Source organism: Urocitellus parryii, chromosome 8 (genome assembly GCF_045843805.1).
Source record: "Urocitellus parryii isolate mUroPar1 chromosome 8, mUroPar1.hap1, whole genome shotgun sequence".
NCBI lineage: Eukaryota > Metazoa > Chordata > Mammalia > Rodentia > Sciuridae > Urocitellus > Urocitellus parryii.
Genome location: NC_135538.1, coordinates 119,111,878 through 119,129,378, shown reverse-complemented (window position 1 = coordinate 119,129,378; position 17,501 = coordinate 119,111,878). Strand labels below are relative to the sequence as shown.

Here is a 17,501-nt window from a genome sequence, read left to right as displayed (position 1 = left end):
GTGCTTGCCTCACATGCGTGAGGCACTGGTTCAGTCCTCAGCACCACATAAGTAAAAATAAATAAAATACTGTATCCATCTACAACTAAAAAAAAAAAAAAAAATCTTTTTTTTTTTATTGGTTGTTCAAAACATTACAAAGATTGCAGAATCACATAGGTTACACATCCACATTTTTATACAATGCCATATTAGTAACTGTTGTATTTTGCTACCTTTCCTATCCTCTACTATCCCCCCTCCCCTCCCCTCCCATCTTCTCTCTCTACCCCATCTATTGTAATTCATTTCTCTCCTTGTTTTAAAAAAAAAAAAAATTCTTAAAAAAAAAAAACAAGATCTAGATTCTTCCAGTTTAAAAAAATAAATAAATAGTAGGGCTTGAGGGTTGGTTGTAAAGCTTTCTAATATTGTTCATTAGAGCAGAATGTTTTTTAGCCCCACCCCAACAGCCCTATTGTTCAGCCTGGATTTTTTTTCCTAAAACATTTGACATCCCCCTCTTTATTTAACCCTAAGAAGTAGCTACCATTATTCCCATTTTATAGCTAAGCAAATAGAGAAGTAAATCAAATATTCAAAGCAAACCATCTAGTAGGGGCTTAGGTTGTGGCTCAGCGATGGAGTGCTTGCCTCACACATGTGAGACCCTGGGTTCAATATTCAGCACCACATAAAAACAAATAAGTGAAATAAAGATATTGTGTCCAACTACAACTAAAAAATTTTTTTAAAAAAATACATCTATTAAGGTAACAGCCAAGATGTAACTAATTCTCTATCATATCCTGCCTCTCTGCTTAAAGAATCTTGTTAATAAACACAGTATAGATTATTACCTCATTAGTTCAAGGCCTTGACAAGCAAGCTTATCCTCTGTGGTGAAGAGAAATAATCATAGGATGGTATCACAGAAGGGCAGTTTTCTGAGTCCTAAGTATTATTTAATTTATTTCACAGTATTTATCAACTGCCTACCCTGTGCCAACTACTATCCTAGGACTTGGGGACACAGCAGTGAACAGCCCTGTGCTCAGAGTTTACATAACAGAGGAAACAACACATAAACATATAATGTCAACTCTTGAGTGCAAAACAAGGTAAAAGGGGAAAGAGTGCTTGTTCCTACACTCCAGTTTTTCTCTTCCAGTTGTTGTCTCTAATCCTCAGACTCCAAAGCAAAGAAACACATGTATTTCTCTGCACTTTAGAGAAATAATGAAGTGCCAGTTGCTTTTTTTTCTCCAGAAAGTTTCGAAGGACAGCTCTTTTGGTGTTTCGAGAATATGCACACATGGAATAAGAGAGTGACTGAAAGGAACAAGAGAGTGAGGCAAAAGGAGGCTGCTCAACTCACCAACTGATTTGCTCTTAGTTATTTTATTGACACTTTCTTATTGTTACAAAGGGAGAGCAAGGTGTTAAGGATACGCAAAGGAAAGTCATGCATATGGGGGATACATATCACTTTAGATCTCAGGAAGCAGTGAGCATCTGGTAGTCTTTGGGGAAACAGAAAGAGAGGGGAATCCAATAAAGAGAAAGGCCATCTTAAGTGATACAAAAAGAGAAGCTGAGAGATGCCATAGCTACCTGGAACATAATAGAGGGGCTAAATTAAGTATTTTTTGCGGGGGGGGGTGCGGGGGGGCATACTGGGGATTGAACTTAGTGTCTCTATCCTGCCAGGCTACATCCCCAGCCTTTTAATTTTTTTTTTTTTTTTTTGAGACAGGTCTCACTAAGTTGCCAAGGTTGGCCCAGAACTCACAATCCTCTTGCTTCAGCTTCCCAAGTAGCTAGGATTACAAGCATATGCCAGTGGGCCCAGTTCATTTACTCTTTTCAGAGACCATAAGGTCTCTGGGGAAAGCAAGGTAAGAAGAACAATTCTTCAGAGAATTATTAGGGACACAGAATAAAATGAGTAAAATTAAAGAGTCACTGGCAGAAGTCAGGAAACAGCAGTATTTAGATTTTGATAGGTGAACAGAGGTAGGAATAATGCACGGGAGTGCCATTTATTGAATCATAACTACTACCTGTCAGGAACTATGTTAAGCTCTTTACAGAATGATTCCTAATTGTTGAAGCAATCTCACAAGGTAGGCATTATTATTTCAGTTTTTACCGAGGAGAACATTGAGGATTCCAGATTAAGTAGCCTGTCCTAATTGCATGGTCAACAAGTGGCAGGGTTGAGAAAGGAACTCAAATCTGCCATTTTCTGAAGTCACGGGGCTTTCCATGTCCCTACTTCTCCATGTTCCACGCTTCACATGAAGGAAGGGAATGACTTCGGTACTTACAAGGATCCAGTGAGGATTAAAAAACATAAATTGAAAAAATAAATAAATTCAGGTTTGAGCAGAATATTTACAAGTTTCACAGGAGAATATTGGATTCTGGTTCCCAGATTTTCCAAAGAATGGAGAGGTGATTTTTTTTTTCTTTTGGTGGCACTAGGAATTGAACCCAAGGCTTATGCATGCTAGGCAAGGGAAGGTGATTTGACTTGGGAGATTTCTTTGAGGAGGAGAACTGGCTGGAGGAATCAGACCCCATGGTCAATCCTAGGCAGTGATCCGGTAGTTGGGGTGGACCTGGGGCCTGACATCGAAGACCATGCCAAGAAGCTGGGCCAGGACACGCTCCCGGTTTCTCTGCTGGGAGCTCTGCATGCCCTGTACCTGGCGCCTTGTGGCCTGCTCCACTTCAGCTGACAGGTTCCCCTGGGAGCCCATGGCCTGGGGGATGGGAAAAGGGGTGGAGGAGAGAAAGAAAAAAGCGGAAGAGAGAAAGGTCCAGGCATGTGGAGAGGAAGATCCTGAGCAAGCCAAAAAGAAAGGCCTTTTCATAAACTGTCCCCATCCCATAGAAATAGCCAGATATCAAAGAGATCAACACAATCCCCTGTTCTCTAAGAACAGACATGCAACCTCATCCTAAAACAGGGATTGTAAAGTCCCCACCACCTCACCACCCCTGACCATAAAATTCTGCCCTCACCCTAAATGTTATCATACCCCACAGAGATTGTGGAGATTCCCCTGGCCCCCAAGCTGTTCATGTCCTTCAAACTGCCAGACTCTCTTACATATCATCTCAAAGCTTTACCAACACTATGAGCCTTGCCAGAGTCCCCTAAGCCCTCTACCATCGTATTTTCTTGCCTAGTCACTTGTACACACCTCACAACATGCTCCCACCAACTTGCAACTGGGTGGGTGCTGTCCAAACTCCCCCCACCCCACAACTCACCGCCTGCTGCTTGCTCTGGAATTCCTGCTCTCGCTCTCTGCGGTACTGCTCCACTTCCATCTGTGCCTCTTCCTTTGCCTGCTTCAGCCTCCGAGCCTTTCCTGGAGGCAGAAGAAAATACAGTGGGTAGGATGGATCCCCCACCAACTGTGATATTAGGGGTCAATCCCTTCCAGAAAGTTGTTTGGCCTTCTCTCAGCCAAACCAAGTGTTAGATTCTAATACCCACCGATTTCTTCCCTCCTAACCAACATTCAGCACCCAGCTCCCGACCTGAAAGCCTTGAGTTTGCTAATCTCCATCCCTTATTTTCCTTCCAGATTTCTAAGGGAGAGGCGACTCACTCTTTCTGGCATCTGCTACCTTCTCAGCAGCCCGCTTCTCAGCTTGCAGGAGCTGCTGGATACCCTGGGACTGACTGGCCATTTCCGTCCTTAGAGCTGATGCTGTTTCGTAGGGGACCAAGGTATCAGATGGCTTCCCCCACCCCCAATGCCTACTGCTACTCCTCCTCCAGCTCGTTGCTGCAGTCCTCCACTACCCCTGGGTCTTAGTGCTCCCCTTTTCACTCAGTCTCCTGCATTGGTTGTCTCCCCCAATCTGATCCTCCCACTGATGATGGTCCTCCTCTCCTACCTCTCTCTCAGGCAGTACCCAAAAGGACCGCTTGGGAGCAGCAGAGACCAGGTCCAAACCTGCCGGTTAACTTCTCTACAGGTATAGGATCTTTCCAGTCACCAAAGTCTAGGGATGGGAATAGAGGCTGAGAAGGGAGGAATATTTGGGAGTATTTGGGTGGGAGGAGGAGAACTTGATCAGTGGTCTCAGAGGAGGCACAGAGGGAATGAAAATGGGGTGAGAAGGTAAGGATGTTATCATGCGACGCGTGCTGGAAAAGAGATGTACTGGACTTCTCTTTTCTCTCCCCTCTATCTCCATATTTTCCTACATGTTTCCAAAGTCCAAATTTCTGTAAGGATCTCTCTTATCTCATTTGCCCTGTGCTACAGTTACCGTTGTCTTTTTATGTCTTATCGTGTCCGTTTTTCTCTACTGATCTATACCTGTTCTCGGTTTAATTGTGGTTTTGGTTTTGCATTTTCACTATGATTTTTATCTTATCTTTACCTCCCCTCTTTTCTTTATCTTTTTATCTTTCCATCCATCACCGAACCATGCCCTTTCTCCTCCCAGTTGAGTGAGGACAGGGTAAACCTCCAAATAGCCCTCCTTTTTTACCCCGCCTTCGCCTCGGCTTCTCATCCTGTCTTCCGGTTTATGGGGGAACTTTGTCTTAAGTTCCCAGTTCCCTCCGGAGGCATAACCGAGTAACTACCGGTTCGGGGCAGAACGACTTCCGACAATGCGCCTTACAGTTCATTTCCGCCCTAAACCTTCGTCTGTGCTTGCGCCATTTCCGCCAGCCTGGAGTGTCTCCGCCCTTCCCGCCTCCCTTCTCGGAGCTCTTAAACACAGGCCTCGGGCCTACAGCTCTGGGGGTACTTGGGGGGCGGGGGGGGGCTGGTCTGATGAATAACCCCTCCCCCCAGGTCCCAGAGGAAGAAGCCTCTACATCTGTTTGCCGGGTACATTATATTCAATTTCTAGATCATTATTGGAAATTGTGACTTTTAAATTCAAGTTTCTCCTGATAAAATTTCCACCATCAGGCCCTATTCGTTTTTTTCAAAATCAATTATAAACAAATTTTAAATTTACCTGGGCTTTTGAACCTTAAAGCAATTATGCATCTTTTTCTCAAATTTTACGTAAAAAAATTAAATCTGTGACCCTAACCCCACTCAAAAATTTTTTTCGAACCTATAATCTGGTAAAGGATAAGAGTACAATAGGCCTCATTTTTTACTGGAGTTGTGAAAAGAAACAGGGAACTAAAAGGAGAAACGAGGGAATGTCTGAGATGGAGGGGGAGGGACCAGCCAAGGCTGGAGTCCTGACTGCTGCCTTTCTTCCCTTCTTTCTCAGCCAAAGAGTTCCATGGCCTCCACTTCCCGCCGTCAACGCAGAGAGCGTCGCTTCCGTCGTTACTTGTCTGCAGGACGGCTGGTCCGGGCCCAGGCCCTTCTCCAGCGACACCCAGGCCTTGATGTGGATGCTGGGCAGCCCCCACCACTGCATCGGGCCTGTGCCCGCCATGATGCTCCTGCCTTGTGCCTGCTGCTTCGCCTTGGGGCTGACCCTGCCCACCAGGACCGCCATGGGGACACGGCGCTGCACGCTGCTGCCCGCCAGGGCCCCGATGGTGAGTCAGCCTCGTGGGGAACAAGGTCATGAGTGATGGTCATCAGAAGTGAAGGCCAACTAGTAGCTGGGAAACAAGCTAGTTATTTGGTCAGTTGAACCTAGGGAGGCAACTGACAAGGTTGGCGTGTGGCGATGGTTTGTGCCTTTACATTACTGAAATACCATTGTCTAAAGAGCCTGGCATTCCCAAAACAGCAACTACTCTTCAAATTTCACATCTTTGCAGTTTAGTAGCTACTTTGTTTCTTGACTGGTTGTGTTTAGCACAAAAATAGAATAGAAGGTAGGCTTTGAAGTTGGATTGCCTGAGTTCAAATCCCTAGCTGCACACTTAATAGCTGTGTATTCAGTTATTAAATTGTCCTGAGGCTTAGTTTGCCAATGAGCAGAATTAAAATAACAACCTTTACTGTGTACCCTATATTTCTCATAAAGTAACTGATTTAATCCTCACAATAACTCTACAAGGTATAAGTATGGATATTTTACCCCACTTTCCTGATGAGGAAACTAGGCATAGAGAAGTTAAATCATTTTCCAGACTTATACAGCTATTCACTCATAGAACAGGGATTGTAATCCAAGCAGCCTAATTATGTAGTGTCTTGTGTTATACATTATGGAATTATATAGTGATTACGCCCACATTCATATTCAGGCTGTGACGTATATTTTGAGAATCAATCAACATAATGCATAATTAGAATGCCTGGTACATGATAAGCACTTGGTAGATGCTGGTAGTGGTTGTTTCTATTGTTATCAACAAGTACATACTCCCTTACACACAATTCTGAACCTCAGAAACACTCTGGGAACAAATTTTTATCAGTTTGCCACCAAAACTCATTTGGTGACAAAAATCTAATCCGAACTAAAGTGAGGCTATCTCTGATTTTTTTTATCCCACTGATGTCAATATTCAGAGATTTCATACCAGAAACATTGATGTGTTTGGTTACTAGGGCTGCCCAGACTCCCCTGGGATACCTAATCTACAGTATATGTATTTTGAGATCAGTTCTATCAAATCTCAAAACATCTGAGTTTTGACAAACCTTTGATCCTGAGAGATACAGACGTTTATATTGCAGTTGCAGTGGTAACAGCTCTGTAGCAATATAGCTTACCAAAATCAAAGGTGAAACCCCTTTCTACATCTAGAGATTTCCTTCTAGAGTAAGAGGAAAGCCTCTATGTTCAGATGAACAATACTAATTTAATTTGATTTGCTATTTTTCCATCCTCAGGTTTCCAGGTATGTACAGGAACCCCTTCTTCTCCCATACGGTCTTAAATTCCCTTTAATTCTGCTTAACATAAGTTGCTTTCACTCCCATAACTTGGTATCCTCTCAGGATATCAAGTGAGATAGCTGGTATATTTTAATTTTTTATTTTATTTTATTTTTGGTACTGGGGATTGAACAGGGGACTTTGCCACTGATCTATATCCCCAGCTTTTATTTTGAAACAATCTTACTATAATTGTCCAGGCTGGCCTTGAACTCATGATCCTCCTGCCTCAGCCTCCCAAGTAGCTAGGATTATAGGCATGTGCTTCCGAACCGACTTGGTTGTTATGTTTTGTTTTGTTTTTTGTTTTTGTTTTGTTTGTTTGTTTTTAATTTAAAAACAAAGAGGGGAGGCTTACCAAGTACAGGTATCTAACTGGCTGGCTGATATTGTAACAGGCAGGGCTTTGGAAGGCAACAAAGCAGACTACCACAAGGCAGAGCTGCTTCCAGATAGATCTCAGCTCTACGGAGGACAGAGACGTGCAACATAACCTCTGAGCCTAATTTGCCTCTCTAAAATGGGAATTGTGATGAGTAAGTGAGCCAAACATTTGGTGCAGTTTTGACACCCCCTAAATGATATGTATGTTATTTTTATATAATTCATTAAGGCTTTTTGAGTAATAAAAATGTCCATAATGATGTGGTAGACATTTCCTTCATTATACTGAATTCTAAGAAGCATGTAAGATTGATATTATACAATTTACAGATGAGGAAAGGGGGGCCCAGAGGTTAGGAACTAGCCTGAAATCTCATAGCTGTGAGGTGATTGGATTCTAAAGGGGGACTACCGCTTTCACTCCCGTAACTTGGTATCCTCTCAGGATTTATTTCCCCCAGTCCCTTACCAGCTCTGCCACGAGGTGGCCTTCTAATACCTGTGTTAGAAGGCCCTTCTCATCCAGCCAACTACTTTAGAAACCACCTGCCTTAGTAAAATGAAAGGATCTTCTTTGAACAGATTAAATGGCCCATAATCCCCTGCCAGGATTTTTTTCCCTTAATTCCTATGTTAAGTTTGAGGGATGCTCCACTTCATGCTGGAACAGCTGGCTGAGTTATACCCAGTAAGATGCAAGTGAAGGGCTCCTACCTTTTAGGCTTTGGATGACTTCTTTTAGAACCCGTCACTTAATGGGAAAGTGGTCTTAGCTGCCAGATTACCCCCTAAGTAAACACACCTTAATGAAACAATAACCATCCTTTACATAGAACAAGAATTAGTGAACACTGAGAAGCAGGGGGTCATTTTCTCAGTCTTTTACAAAATGAATAAAAGTCAAAGCCAGCCTGTTTCTTCTTTTTTAAATATAACATTCACTGCACTTTTGCTGTGTGCTAACATAGTACCAGACATTCAACATCAATTACTCACTTTGATCTGTGCAGTAGAAACAAGCTTTGACCCCATTTTACAATGACTGAGCATCCGGTTTATGTTCCACTTGCCTTTCCAGCCTTACCTCTTGCTGCCTAGCCACAGACCCATGACTCCAGCTATGTGGCTCTGTCTTCAATGACCCTAAACACATCTTTCACAAATCTGTTTGTCTCTTAAATGTTGCTTTCCTAATTTCCACTTTGCTAAGCGTTATCCTCCCTTACCAGCTCAAGCCCCACCTCCTTCTTGAAGCTCTCTCTGACTACCTCACCGACTTTTACCTTTTCCCTCCTCTGGGTCTCAGTTAATCTTCACTCAGTATAAAATTTTGATACTACTTTTTTGTCTTTTAAAATAGGCTGGTCTTGAGCTTCTGGGCTTAAATGATCCTCCCACCTTCGTCTCCCAAAAAGTTGGGATAATAAGCACACACTACTCTGCCCATCTGTGATACTTGCATTTTTAGAAATTGTGTTCAGGGCTGGGGTGTGGCTCATTGATAGTATGTGCAAGAACCTTGGTTTGATCCCCAGCACCATAAAAAAGAAAAACATTGCATTCTTTTTACCAGTTAGTATGTCTCTACCTGTAAGGTAGAAATCATGCCTTTTTATGGATAAGGAAGGAGCAAGTGCCTCCATCACTAAGACAAAGTAAATTTTTTATTCCACAAAAGTTTTTCATGTTTATTTTTCCTAGTATGGATGTACAACATATTAATTAATGAACACTGGGAAGCATTGATCTATACTGATAAATTTATGATAAATGTGGCATTTCAAATGCTAGAAGAATATAAAATGTTTAATAAATGATTTTGAAACATTTGGCTTATCTAGAGAAAAAAAGAGTCCTACCTCACACCTAACTTGAAATTCCAGAGCTAAGCATGTGGTGATCCTCTACAGTACTAGCTACTTGGAGGATCATTTGAGCCCAAGAATTTGGGGCCAGCCTAGACAGTATAGTGAGACTTTGTTTCTTATAAAAGTAAATTCTAGGGCTGCAGTTGTAGCTCAGTGGTAGAGTGCTTGCCTAGCATGTGTGAGGCACTTGGTTCAATTCTCAGCACTACATATAAATAAATAAAATAAAGGTCTATCAGGCTGGGGCTATAGCTCAGAGGCAGAGTGCTTGCCTAGCATGCGTGAGACACTGGGTTCGATCCTCAGCACCACATAAAAATAAATAAGTGAAATAAAGGTATTGTGTCCAACTACAACTAAAAAATAAAGAAAGAAAGACATTCTGCCCATCTACAACTACAAAAAATTTTTTTTAAAACTTGGAGTTGGGTCTGGGGTTGTGGCTCAGTAGCAAAGCTCTTGCCTAGCACGTGTGAGGCCCTGGGTTTGATCCTCAGCACCACACATAAATAAATAAAATAAAGGTATTGTGTCCAACTACAACTAAAAGATAAAAATATTAAAAAAAAAAAAAACTTGAGGCTGGGGTTGTGGCTCAGCAGTAGAGCACTCTCCTCGCATTTGCAAAACCCTGGGTTCTATCCTCAGCACCACATATAAATAAATAAGTGAAATAAAGCTATTGTGTCCAACTACTACTAAAAAATAATAAATAAATTTTTAAAAAACTTTTAAGAAACTTAAAAACTGTCAACAACTAAAGTGTGTATGTGTGTGTATGTAAATTTAAAAATAAATAATTAAATAGATTCTGTAACCCCTTCCCATAAATAAAACTTAGAAGGCAGCATCAAAGAAAGTCAGCTTTATCTGTGATAGTTTTATTTCTTTAAAAATAAAATGATGATGTAGCAGGCATAGTAGTGCAGGCCTGTAATCCCATGACTTGGGAGGCTAAGGCAGGAGGATTGCAAGTTTGAGGCCAGCCTCAGCAATAAGGCAAGACCCTGTCTGAAAATAAAAAATTAAAATTGGGGGGCTGGGATTGTGGCATGTGTGAGGCAATGAATTCCACTTTTATGTATAACTGTAACGCACCAATTAAAAATAAATTTTAAGGAAAGATGATAACGTTTTTGGCAAAGGAAAACAGGCTTATTTATGTATTCTTGGCACAAACAAATATTGAAAACAATTTAGCAGAATTGCATATATGCTTTTTTTCCTTTTCTTTTTTGTTTTGCACATTTTTTTTGACTGACTCAGAAATTCCACTTCTGAAAATCTATCCCACGCAAATACTTTAACAAGTCCCCAGAGATATATGTATAAAAACAATAGTTTTGAAAACAAAGTCTGTCAGGGGTGAGGAGATTTGTTTGTTTTGTACACACAGTGGAACACTAACTAGACAGTCATCAAAAAGAATGAAGTGGATTTTGTATTCCTGTGGAAAAATATGAATGAGATGTTAAATGAAAAAAAAAGTTGTCAAATAATATGTATAGTGTGGCTCACATATCTTTGAGTAAATTTAGCATATGTATGCATTAATGTACACCAAGACAGGACTGGAAACTGTTAATAGCTATAATTTAGCAATAAACTGTTAGTAGCTCTTATTTATTCCTTCTTTAAAAAGTAAAGAAATTTTCTATTTAGTCTTAGCCCTTTCACATTAAAATATCAATTAAATAAATTTGGAAGGAAACCCAGTGGTCTTACTATCCAGAGATAAGAATTTTTACTTATTTTTTCCAGTCTGTTTTCTTCAATTATATGATTTTTGTCTCTTTTTTTTTTCTTTCTTTTTTTAAATTGTTTGTTTAGAGATGGGTTCTCACTATGTCACCCAAGCTGGTCTTTCTGGGCTTAAATGATCCTTCTTATTCCAGCCTCCTGAGTAGCTGGAACTATAGGCATACACCCAACTTGATCGGTCTCTCTTTCTCTCGTGTATGTGTGTGTGTGTGTGTGTGTGTGTGTCTTTCTCTATTTTTAACAGTTATCAGATCCCATAAGCAGTTTTGTAGCCAGCTCTTTTCACAAACAAACATCATTTATAGTGATTGTAAGATTCTGTAACATATTTTACTGATCATGTTTTTCTAATTGGAAGCCTTACTCCTTAAAAATCTATGAATTAGCCAGGCATATTGGCACATTCCTGTAATTCCAGCTGCTAAAGAGGCTGAGGCAGGAGGTCGTGAGTTCAAAGCCAGCCTCAGCAACAGCATGGCACTAAGCAACTCAGTAGACCCTGTCTCTAAATAAAATACAAAATAGGGCCAGGGATGTGTCTCAGTGGTTGAATGCCCCTGAGTTCAATCCCTGGTACCATTAAAAAAAAAAGAAGAAGAAGAAAAAAGAAAAATCTATGAATTAAAAAAAAAAAAAAAGTGCAAGTCTAAGGAACACACACACACCCCTGCAGTGAGCCCTGGTGGGAATAAGCAATTGAGAGACAGGACCAAGTACTTGCTGGGTGGGAAGTCAAGAGGGCTTGTGACAGGTCACAGCAGCAATACTAAGCAGAAGTGCCCATTCCCCTCGCCCTGATATAGTTTGAGTAGTTTGGGGGCCTTAGCTAACCAAAGATGGACCCATTTGTTTCCTTGCCTTTCTGGTAGTGACAGGTCAATCCTTTCCCTGTGCCATCCTTCTGCCAGGGAAGCAGTGCTTTCTAGCACCACCAAATAAAGATGTAAGGCCTGCCGACCCATTTCTCCTACCCTAGGAAAAAGTAGGTTCACAGGAAGGGAGGCTGCCTCACTTACCTCCCTTTGTCCTCTGAGCGAAAGCGGTGGTTGGTGGCCACAGAAGGTGAGCTTGTCCCAGAATAGGGCACCTGGGTTGGAGTGAAACAAGCAGCACTGCACTCTACTTGCCCTGGAACATAGGTAGTGAGGTCAAGGTTCAGGGAAAGGGATGCTTGGGAATGTCAGTCCCTGTTCTACTTCCTACCAGCTCCTGAGAGAGGCTCTGTGTCTTAGGCTCCTTACACTGCCTTAGGTGAATAGTCATTTGGAAAGAGCTTTTTTTTTTTCCAGTTGAACCCAGGGCTTTACACATGTTAGGCAAGCACTCTACTACCACTGAGTTACATCTCCAGCTTTTTTATTTTTATTTTGAGATAGGATCTTGCTAAGTTGCCCAGACTGGCCTCAAACTTGTGCTTCTCCTGCCTTAGCCTCTTGAGTGGCTAGGATTACAGGTATGTGCCATCTGCCTGGCTCCTGAACACATTTATGTGGATCAACTCATTGCTGGCCTTTGCTTCATTTCTGTTGTCTCTTGGGGAAGGCTAGCTGAGAGAAATTACCCTGAAAACATGTATTTTATTCAATATATTAAAAAGTGATATGAGGGACTGGCGATGTAGCTCAGTAGTAGAGTGCTTACCTAGCATGTGAGAGGCCCTGGGTTCAATCCCCACAACTGCAAAATAAATAAATAAATAAATAAACTTGCTTTAATAACAAAAAAGTGATGTGAAATATAGTTGTGTATTTATAGTGGTACAGAATAGGGCTTTCAGATATTTTGCCAGTCTGATCTATAATTTGGGGTGAGAAACACAACAGGGGATATGTAGTGACAGCATTTTCAAGCCAAAAGTAAAAATACAGTGAAAGGACTTTGATGTAACCCTAGCTAGAGACAGATCCCAAAAATGTCATTTGATGGGCTAGGGCTGTAGCTCAGTGTAGAGCACTTGCCTAGCATGCCTGAGGCACTGGGTTCCATCCTCAGTACCACATAAAAATAAACAAAATAAAGGCATTCTGTCTATCTACAACTACAAAAAAAAATTTTTTTTTTAATGTCATTTGACACAGTAGAACTCTGAGCCCACCAAAATAGTTTGTGGGAACCCAGGTCAGAGCATTTTAAACTATCAGTCTTATAGTGCATGTAAACTAACAGTGAATATTTGTCAGAGATGTTTTTTTCCTAATACTCAAGAGGCATCCAGATGGGCCATCCTTTCTGTTGTGCTAAACCAAGGGAGTATGAGTGACTAGCATAATTCCAAGTTTGAGGTCCTGCTGAGGTTTGGAGTCCCTGCTAATTTCTGCTGTTTTTTCCCCACCCATAGCCTACACAGACTTCTTCCTACCACTGCTGAGTCGCTGTCCCTCTGCCATGGGAATAAAGAATAAGGATGGGGAGACTCCTGGGCAAATTCTGGGTTGGGGCCCCCCATGGGATTCTGCTGAAGAGGAGGAAGAAGATGAGGCTTCCAAAGAGCGGGAATGGAGGCAGAAGCTGCAAGGCGAGCTGGAGGATGAGTGGCAGGAGGTCATTGGGAGGTTTGAAGGTGAGGAATTTATCGCCTTCCACAGTTACTCTTCCCCCATCGGTCATTTTTCCAGTCTCCCTGCATGAACGCTTCACCCTGGGTTCCTCTGCCTGCCCCCGCCCCCGCCATACTTCCTTGCCTCTCCTGCCCCATCATCTTCTCACAGCCTTTCTTCAACTATCCCATCTCCCTTCCCAACCAGATGATGCTTCCCGTGAGACCCAGGAACCCGAGTCCTTCTCAGCCTGGTCAGATCGCCTGGCCCGGGAACATGCCCAGAAGCGCCAACAGCAGCAGCGGGAAGCAGAGGGATCCTGCCGACCCCCAAGAGCTGAGACTTCCAGTCACAGCTGGCGACAACAGGAGGAAGAACAGCGTCTCTTCCGAGAGCGAGCCCGAGCCAAGGAAGAAGAACTGCGTGAGAGCCGAGCCAGGAGGGCCCAGGAGGCTCAAGGGGACCAAGGGCCTGAGCCAGCCAGGGCTGGGCCCAGGGCAGAGCAGCCCAGAGGGGTGGGAAGGGGCAGCCTCTGGCGCTTTGGCGATGTGCCCTGGCCCTGCCCTGGGGGAGGGGACCCGGAGGCCATGGCTGCAGCCCTGGTGGCCAGGGGTCCCCCATTGGAGGAACAGGGAGCTCTAAGAAGGTACTTGAGGGTTCAGCAGGTTCGCTGGCACCCTGACCGATTCCTGCAGCGATTCCGGAGCCAGATTGAGACCTGGGAGCTGGGTCGTGTAATGGGAGCTGTGACAGCCCTTTCTCAGGCCCTCAATCGCCATGCAGAAGCCCTCAAGTAACTCTAGTGAAAGAACAAGAAACTGTGGGGATGCAGGCTCAGGGGTGGGCAGGAGGAAGGGTAAGGTCAGGGATGGGGACGCAAAAGGAAGAGGCACATGCCACGTGGAGAGGATATGGGTGGGATCGAAACTTGTAACTAGCGGGGGTGGTGGCAAATGGGCCTCTACCGCTGCTCTTGACTCTGCCATTTCCTAATAAGACCTGGTTCCACGTCTCACTCCCAGAGTCTCCTCTGCCTTTTTCCATCAGTATGGTTTTCATCACCCATGACATCTCCTTTCCCACCCGCCAGCCGAAACCCACAGCTCCTACACAACTGCACCAAGCACGCACGCACTGATATGTGCCATCAGCTGGAGACCAGAAGCCCTCTGCTTGCCTACTCAAGGTCAGCCCTCAGAAAGCCTAGTTACCCCAGCCTCATCACTCTGCTCCCTACACTGGGGTTCTGTCCACTCTGCATTCTGTGGCTGGAGAAACAGATGTGAACATAGGCCAAAAAAGGGAACAAAACCAGTTTCCCTCCACCACCACCACCCCCAGCTAACCAAGCAGAACCACATCCTTCTCCCCACTTGACACCCCCTCCCCCTAACACAGGGCTTTCCCTTTGCTGAGTCACTGAAAGAGCGAGTAGGGGGCAGCTAGGGCTGGGGACCATGAGGAGACCGAAGGTGGAAGAGAGAAGCAGGATGGATGGAGGAAAAGCCCTGTGGGGGAGGGAATTTCGGTTGCTAAAATTAGATGCAGCGGAAGGAGGCGGAAAGAGCCAAATTATGTAACCTGGGTTGTCTGTTCTTGGGCAACCAGAGATCCACCCCTATGGCTAGATGGGCTATTGAGCTCCCAGCTAGCTTTGCCCTCAAGCCTCTTAGTCCCGTCCCTCCTGTGGAGCCCTCTTCCATCCAACTTCTGCCCCATCCCAAACCCAGTCTTATCTCTGGGCAGCTCAGGCTTGGTCTGTCACATAAACATCTCTTTTTGCAAAAATTCATAGTTGAGGTTCTGAGGAATGGAGGAAGAGGACTCAGGATTCCCACGAAGAGAGGGGGCTCCATCTCTCCCACTGTTCGAACTTGGCTCCTACTCCAACTTCCTGGAAATAAGGAAGTGTAGGCCTAACCCAACTGCCATCGCCCAGAACACAACTGGGAACTTGAAGAAAGAAAGGGCAGGACTGAAAGGAAAAAGTACAGATGTGCACTGGTATGTGCATGTCCACATGAAAATCTTTCCAGTCAAAAACTTAATCATCAGGACTCAAGCCCAAGCCCAGGTCTACACAAGAGATCCTAGGAATGCAAGTGGAGGGTGGTAAAGGATAGGGAGAGGAAGACACTGGGGACATGGGATGGGCCTGAGACCCTGGAGAAGATAGAAAACCTGAAGTTAGGAAGAGGCCCAAGGCTTTAGAGAACCAAGCCAATGTCCTGGGACAGGAGGGGAAGAGGCTGGTGAGAAAGATCCTGTGAGAGGAAGCTGCTGTGATTCAGAGAAGAGACTTCGAACTGTGAGCAACCCAGGCGTCCGGTTCCTCTCACAGACCGGAGATTTCGGAAGTGGCATGCAAAGAGCCCAGGTTTGTAGTTGGGGGGAGTTGGGGTTAGGGTCCCTGAGCTGGCAATTGAGAGAGAACTTTGGTGTCCACATTTGTTTTTCTATTCAGATATCTTTAGTTTTTAAGTACATCATCATCTTCTCTGAACAGAGTTATATAAAACCAAAGCAAGATAACCCCTGACACATGGATCCCCAGACCTCCCTCTTTTCAGCATCCCTCCCTGGTGTCTGGCCCCCAGCCCTGATGGGGGTTCCCCTGAGATGAGGGCTGTTCACTTTCTCTGACCACATGATTTCCGTTTCTATGTCTCTTGTTTCCTAGGCTGATAAAAATACTGAGCCCTAGAGGCCCTGGCTTCCTCTGACCCCCTGGTGCCAGGTAGCAGGCATCCTGTCCACCACTGTGGGGGCTGGGAGGGGCCACAGGGATCCCCCAGGGGTGACTCAGTGCCTACTGAGAAACACTGGGGAGGTGCAAGATTGTGTATCCCTGCTCTCAAGTTGGAACTAGGAGTTGGTATCAGTAGAAGATGCATTAGGTTTCAGTTTGAGAAATGGGGTTGAGAATGAGACTAGTGAGATTCAAGAGGGTCGGTCTGTGGATTGGGGTGAGGATATGTTTGGGTTATGTTAGGAAAAGGATATGGAAAGTATTCTGTTCAGTGCAGAACAGCTGAGCATGATGTATCCCAAAGAAATACAAACGCTACTTCAAGTTTGAAGTCCCATGGGGAACAGACCAATATTAATTGACTGGTTGAAGGCAGGCCAAGTAAACTTTACAGTAGGGCACATTGGATATAGAAAAGGGAAACACAGGGTGGAGAGCAATCTGAGTAGGCCCCGGAGAACAGATGGGGTTTCAGTGGGTGAAGAGCTATGGAAAGGCTTCAGAGGCAAACAAAGTAGCTTGACCAGAGACTGGGAAGTCAGAAAGCCTGGTATGTGCAGGACAAGATGAGTGTCCTGAGGTAGAAGCAGCATATGAGGAAGCACGTGGTGAAGAAAGGGCCACAGAAGGCCAAGGTTAGGAATTTGGGCTTTATGAGAACTGTTGTGAACAGGGGGATCAGGACAGCGCTGTGGAAGTGCACACAGTAGTAAAAAGAAAATCACTGTCTTTTTGAATATTGGCAAGGTGTTAACCAGCCCTTTTCCTACCATCAGTAATCTTGTTGGGGGCTCAGATCATAATACTCCAAAGAATGATGCTTTGGCATGCTGAATAAGTGCTTCGAACTGAAGGAAATAGGCTTCAGAAGCCAGGCTCTCTGCCTTTCTCTTGTCCTGTCGTACTGCTAAAGTGAGTCATAAAAACCAGACTCCTCTCCTTTAAGATGGGTCATAGAAACTAGAATCCTTCCACAAAGCCAGCTGTAAAAACTTAGAAATATTATTCAAGCCTACACACACACACACACACACCCTTTTGTGTAAGAGTCAGCCATAAAGAAATCCTGTGGCAGTGAATCATGAGACCCTCATTCCAGAGGGCTCCTGCCCCAAACCCAAGAACAGGAATACTACACAGGCCAACAAGAAGCTGAATAGGCCTGCTGAGTTTTCCTGCTCTGTGTCCATCAGGTCATACCCTTTTTTACCCAGTCACATTTCTACATCGCTCTTCATTTTTCTTCATCAACTCCAAGCATAAAAATGGACAGTTTTTCCTGATATTTACATCTTCATTTCTGAAGTCACTAGTGTCATGTAAAATTTTGATTAAATAAATTTGTTATGCTTTTCCCTTGTTAACCTGTCCTTTTTTTTTT

At 43.9% G+C, this 17,501-nt stretch overlaps 2 protein-coding genes across 8 annotated transcripts in view; one reads left to right on the top strand and one right to left on the bottom strand.

Annotated features, from left to right (window-relative positions):
- Positions 1–1,376: 1,376 nt before the first annotated feature.
- Positions 1,377–17,501, bottom strand: part of Atp6v1g2 (ATPase H+ transporting V1 subunit G2) — a 64,596-nt gene continuing 48,471 nt past the window's right edge. Inside the window, exons 1-4 of one of the 6 annotated variants that reach the window (XM_077802056.1) lie at positions 4,501–4,536; positions 3,898–4,005; positions 3,262–3,362; positions 1,377–2,747 (exon numbers count right to left, since the gene is read on the bottom strand). In XM_077802056.1, coding sequence (XP_077658182.1) covers positions 2,574–2,747; positions 3,262–3,321 — 234 coding nt within the window. In that variant the 5' untranslated portion in view covers positions 3,322–3,362; positions 3,898–4,005; positions 4,501–4,536 and the 3' untranslated portion in view covers positions 1,377–2,573. Of the gene's footprint in view, positions 2,748–3,261; positions 3,363–3,490; positions 3,515–3,605; positions 3,867–3,897; positions 4,006–4,389; positions 4,466–4,500; positions 4,591–17,501 lie in introns of those variants that run through there. The other 5 variants (XM_026415454.2, XM_026415455.2, XM_026415453.2 and 2 more) reach the window with 5 other exon arrangements.
- On the top strand, positions 4,679–17,484 carry Nfkbil1 (NFKB inhibitor like 1). 2 transcript variants are annotated; one of them, XR_013344147.1, is made up of 5 exons: positions 4,679–4,847; positions 5,248–5,524; positions 13,173–13,394; positions 13,579–14,557; positions 15,167–17,484. XR_013344147.1 is itself a non-coding variant. In XM_026415444.2 (4 exons), exons 1-4 carry the CDS (start codon positions 4,791–4,793, stop codon positions 14,166–14,168), a joined length of 1,146 nt encoding a protein of 381 aa, XP_026271229.1. In that variant the 5' UTR covers positions 4,679–4,790; the 3' UTR covers positions 14,169–17,484. The 2 variants fall into 2 exon arrangements, 1 of the variants encoding a protein (XP_026271229.1); XM_026415444.2 differs by having other exon boundaries at positions 13,579–17,484.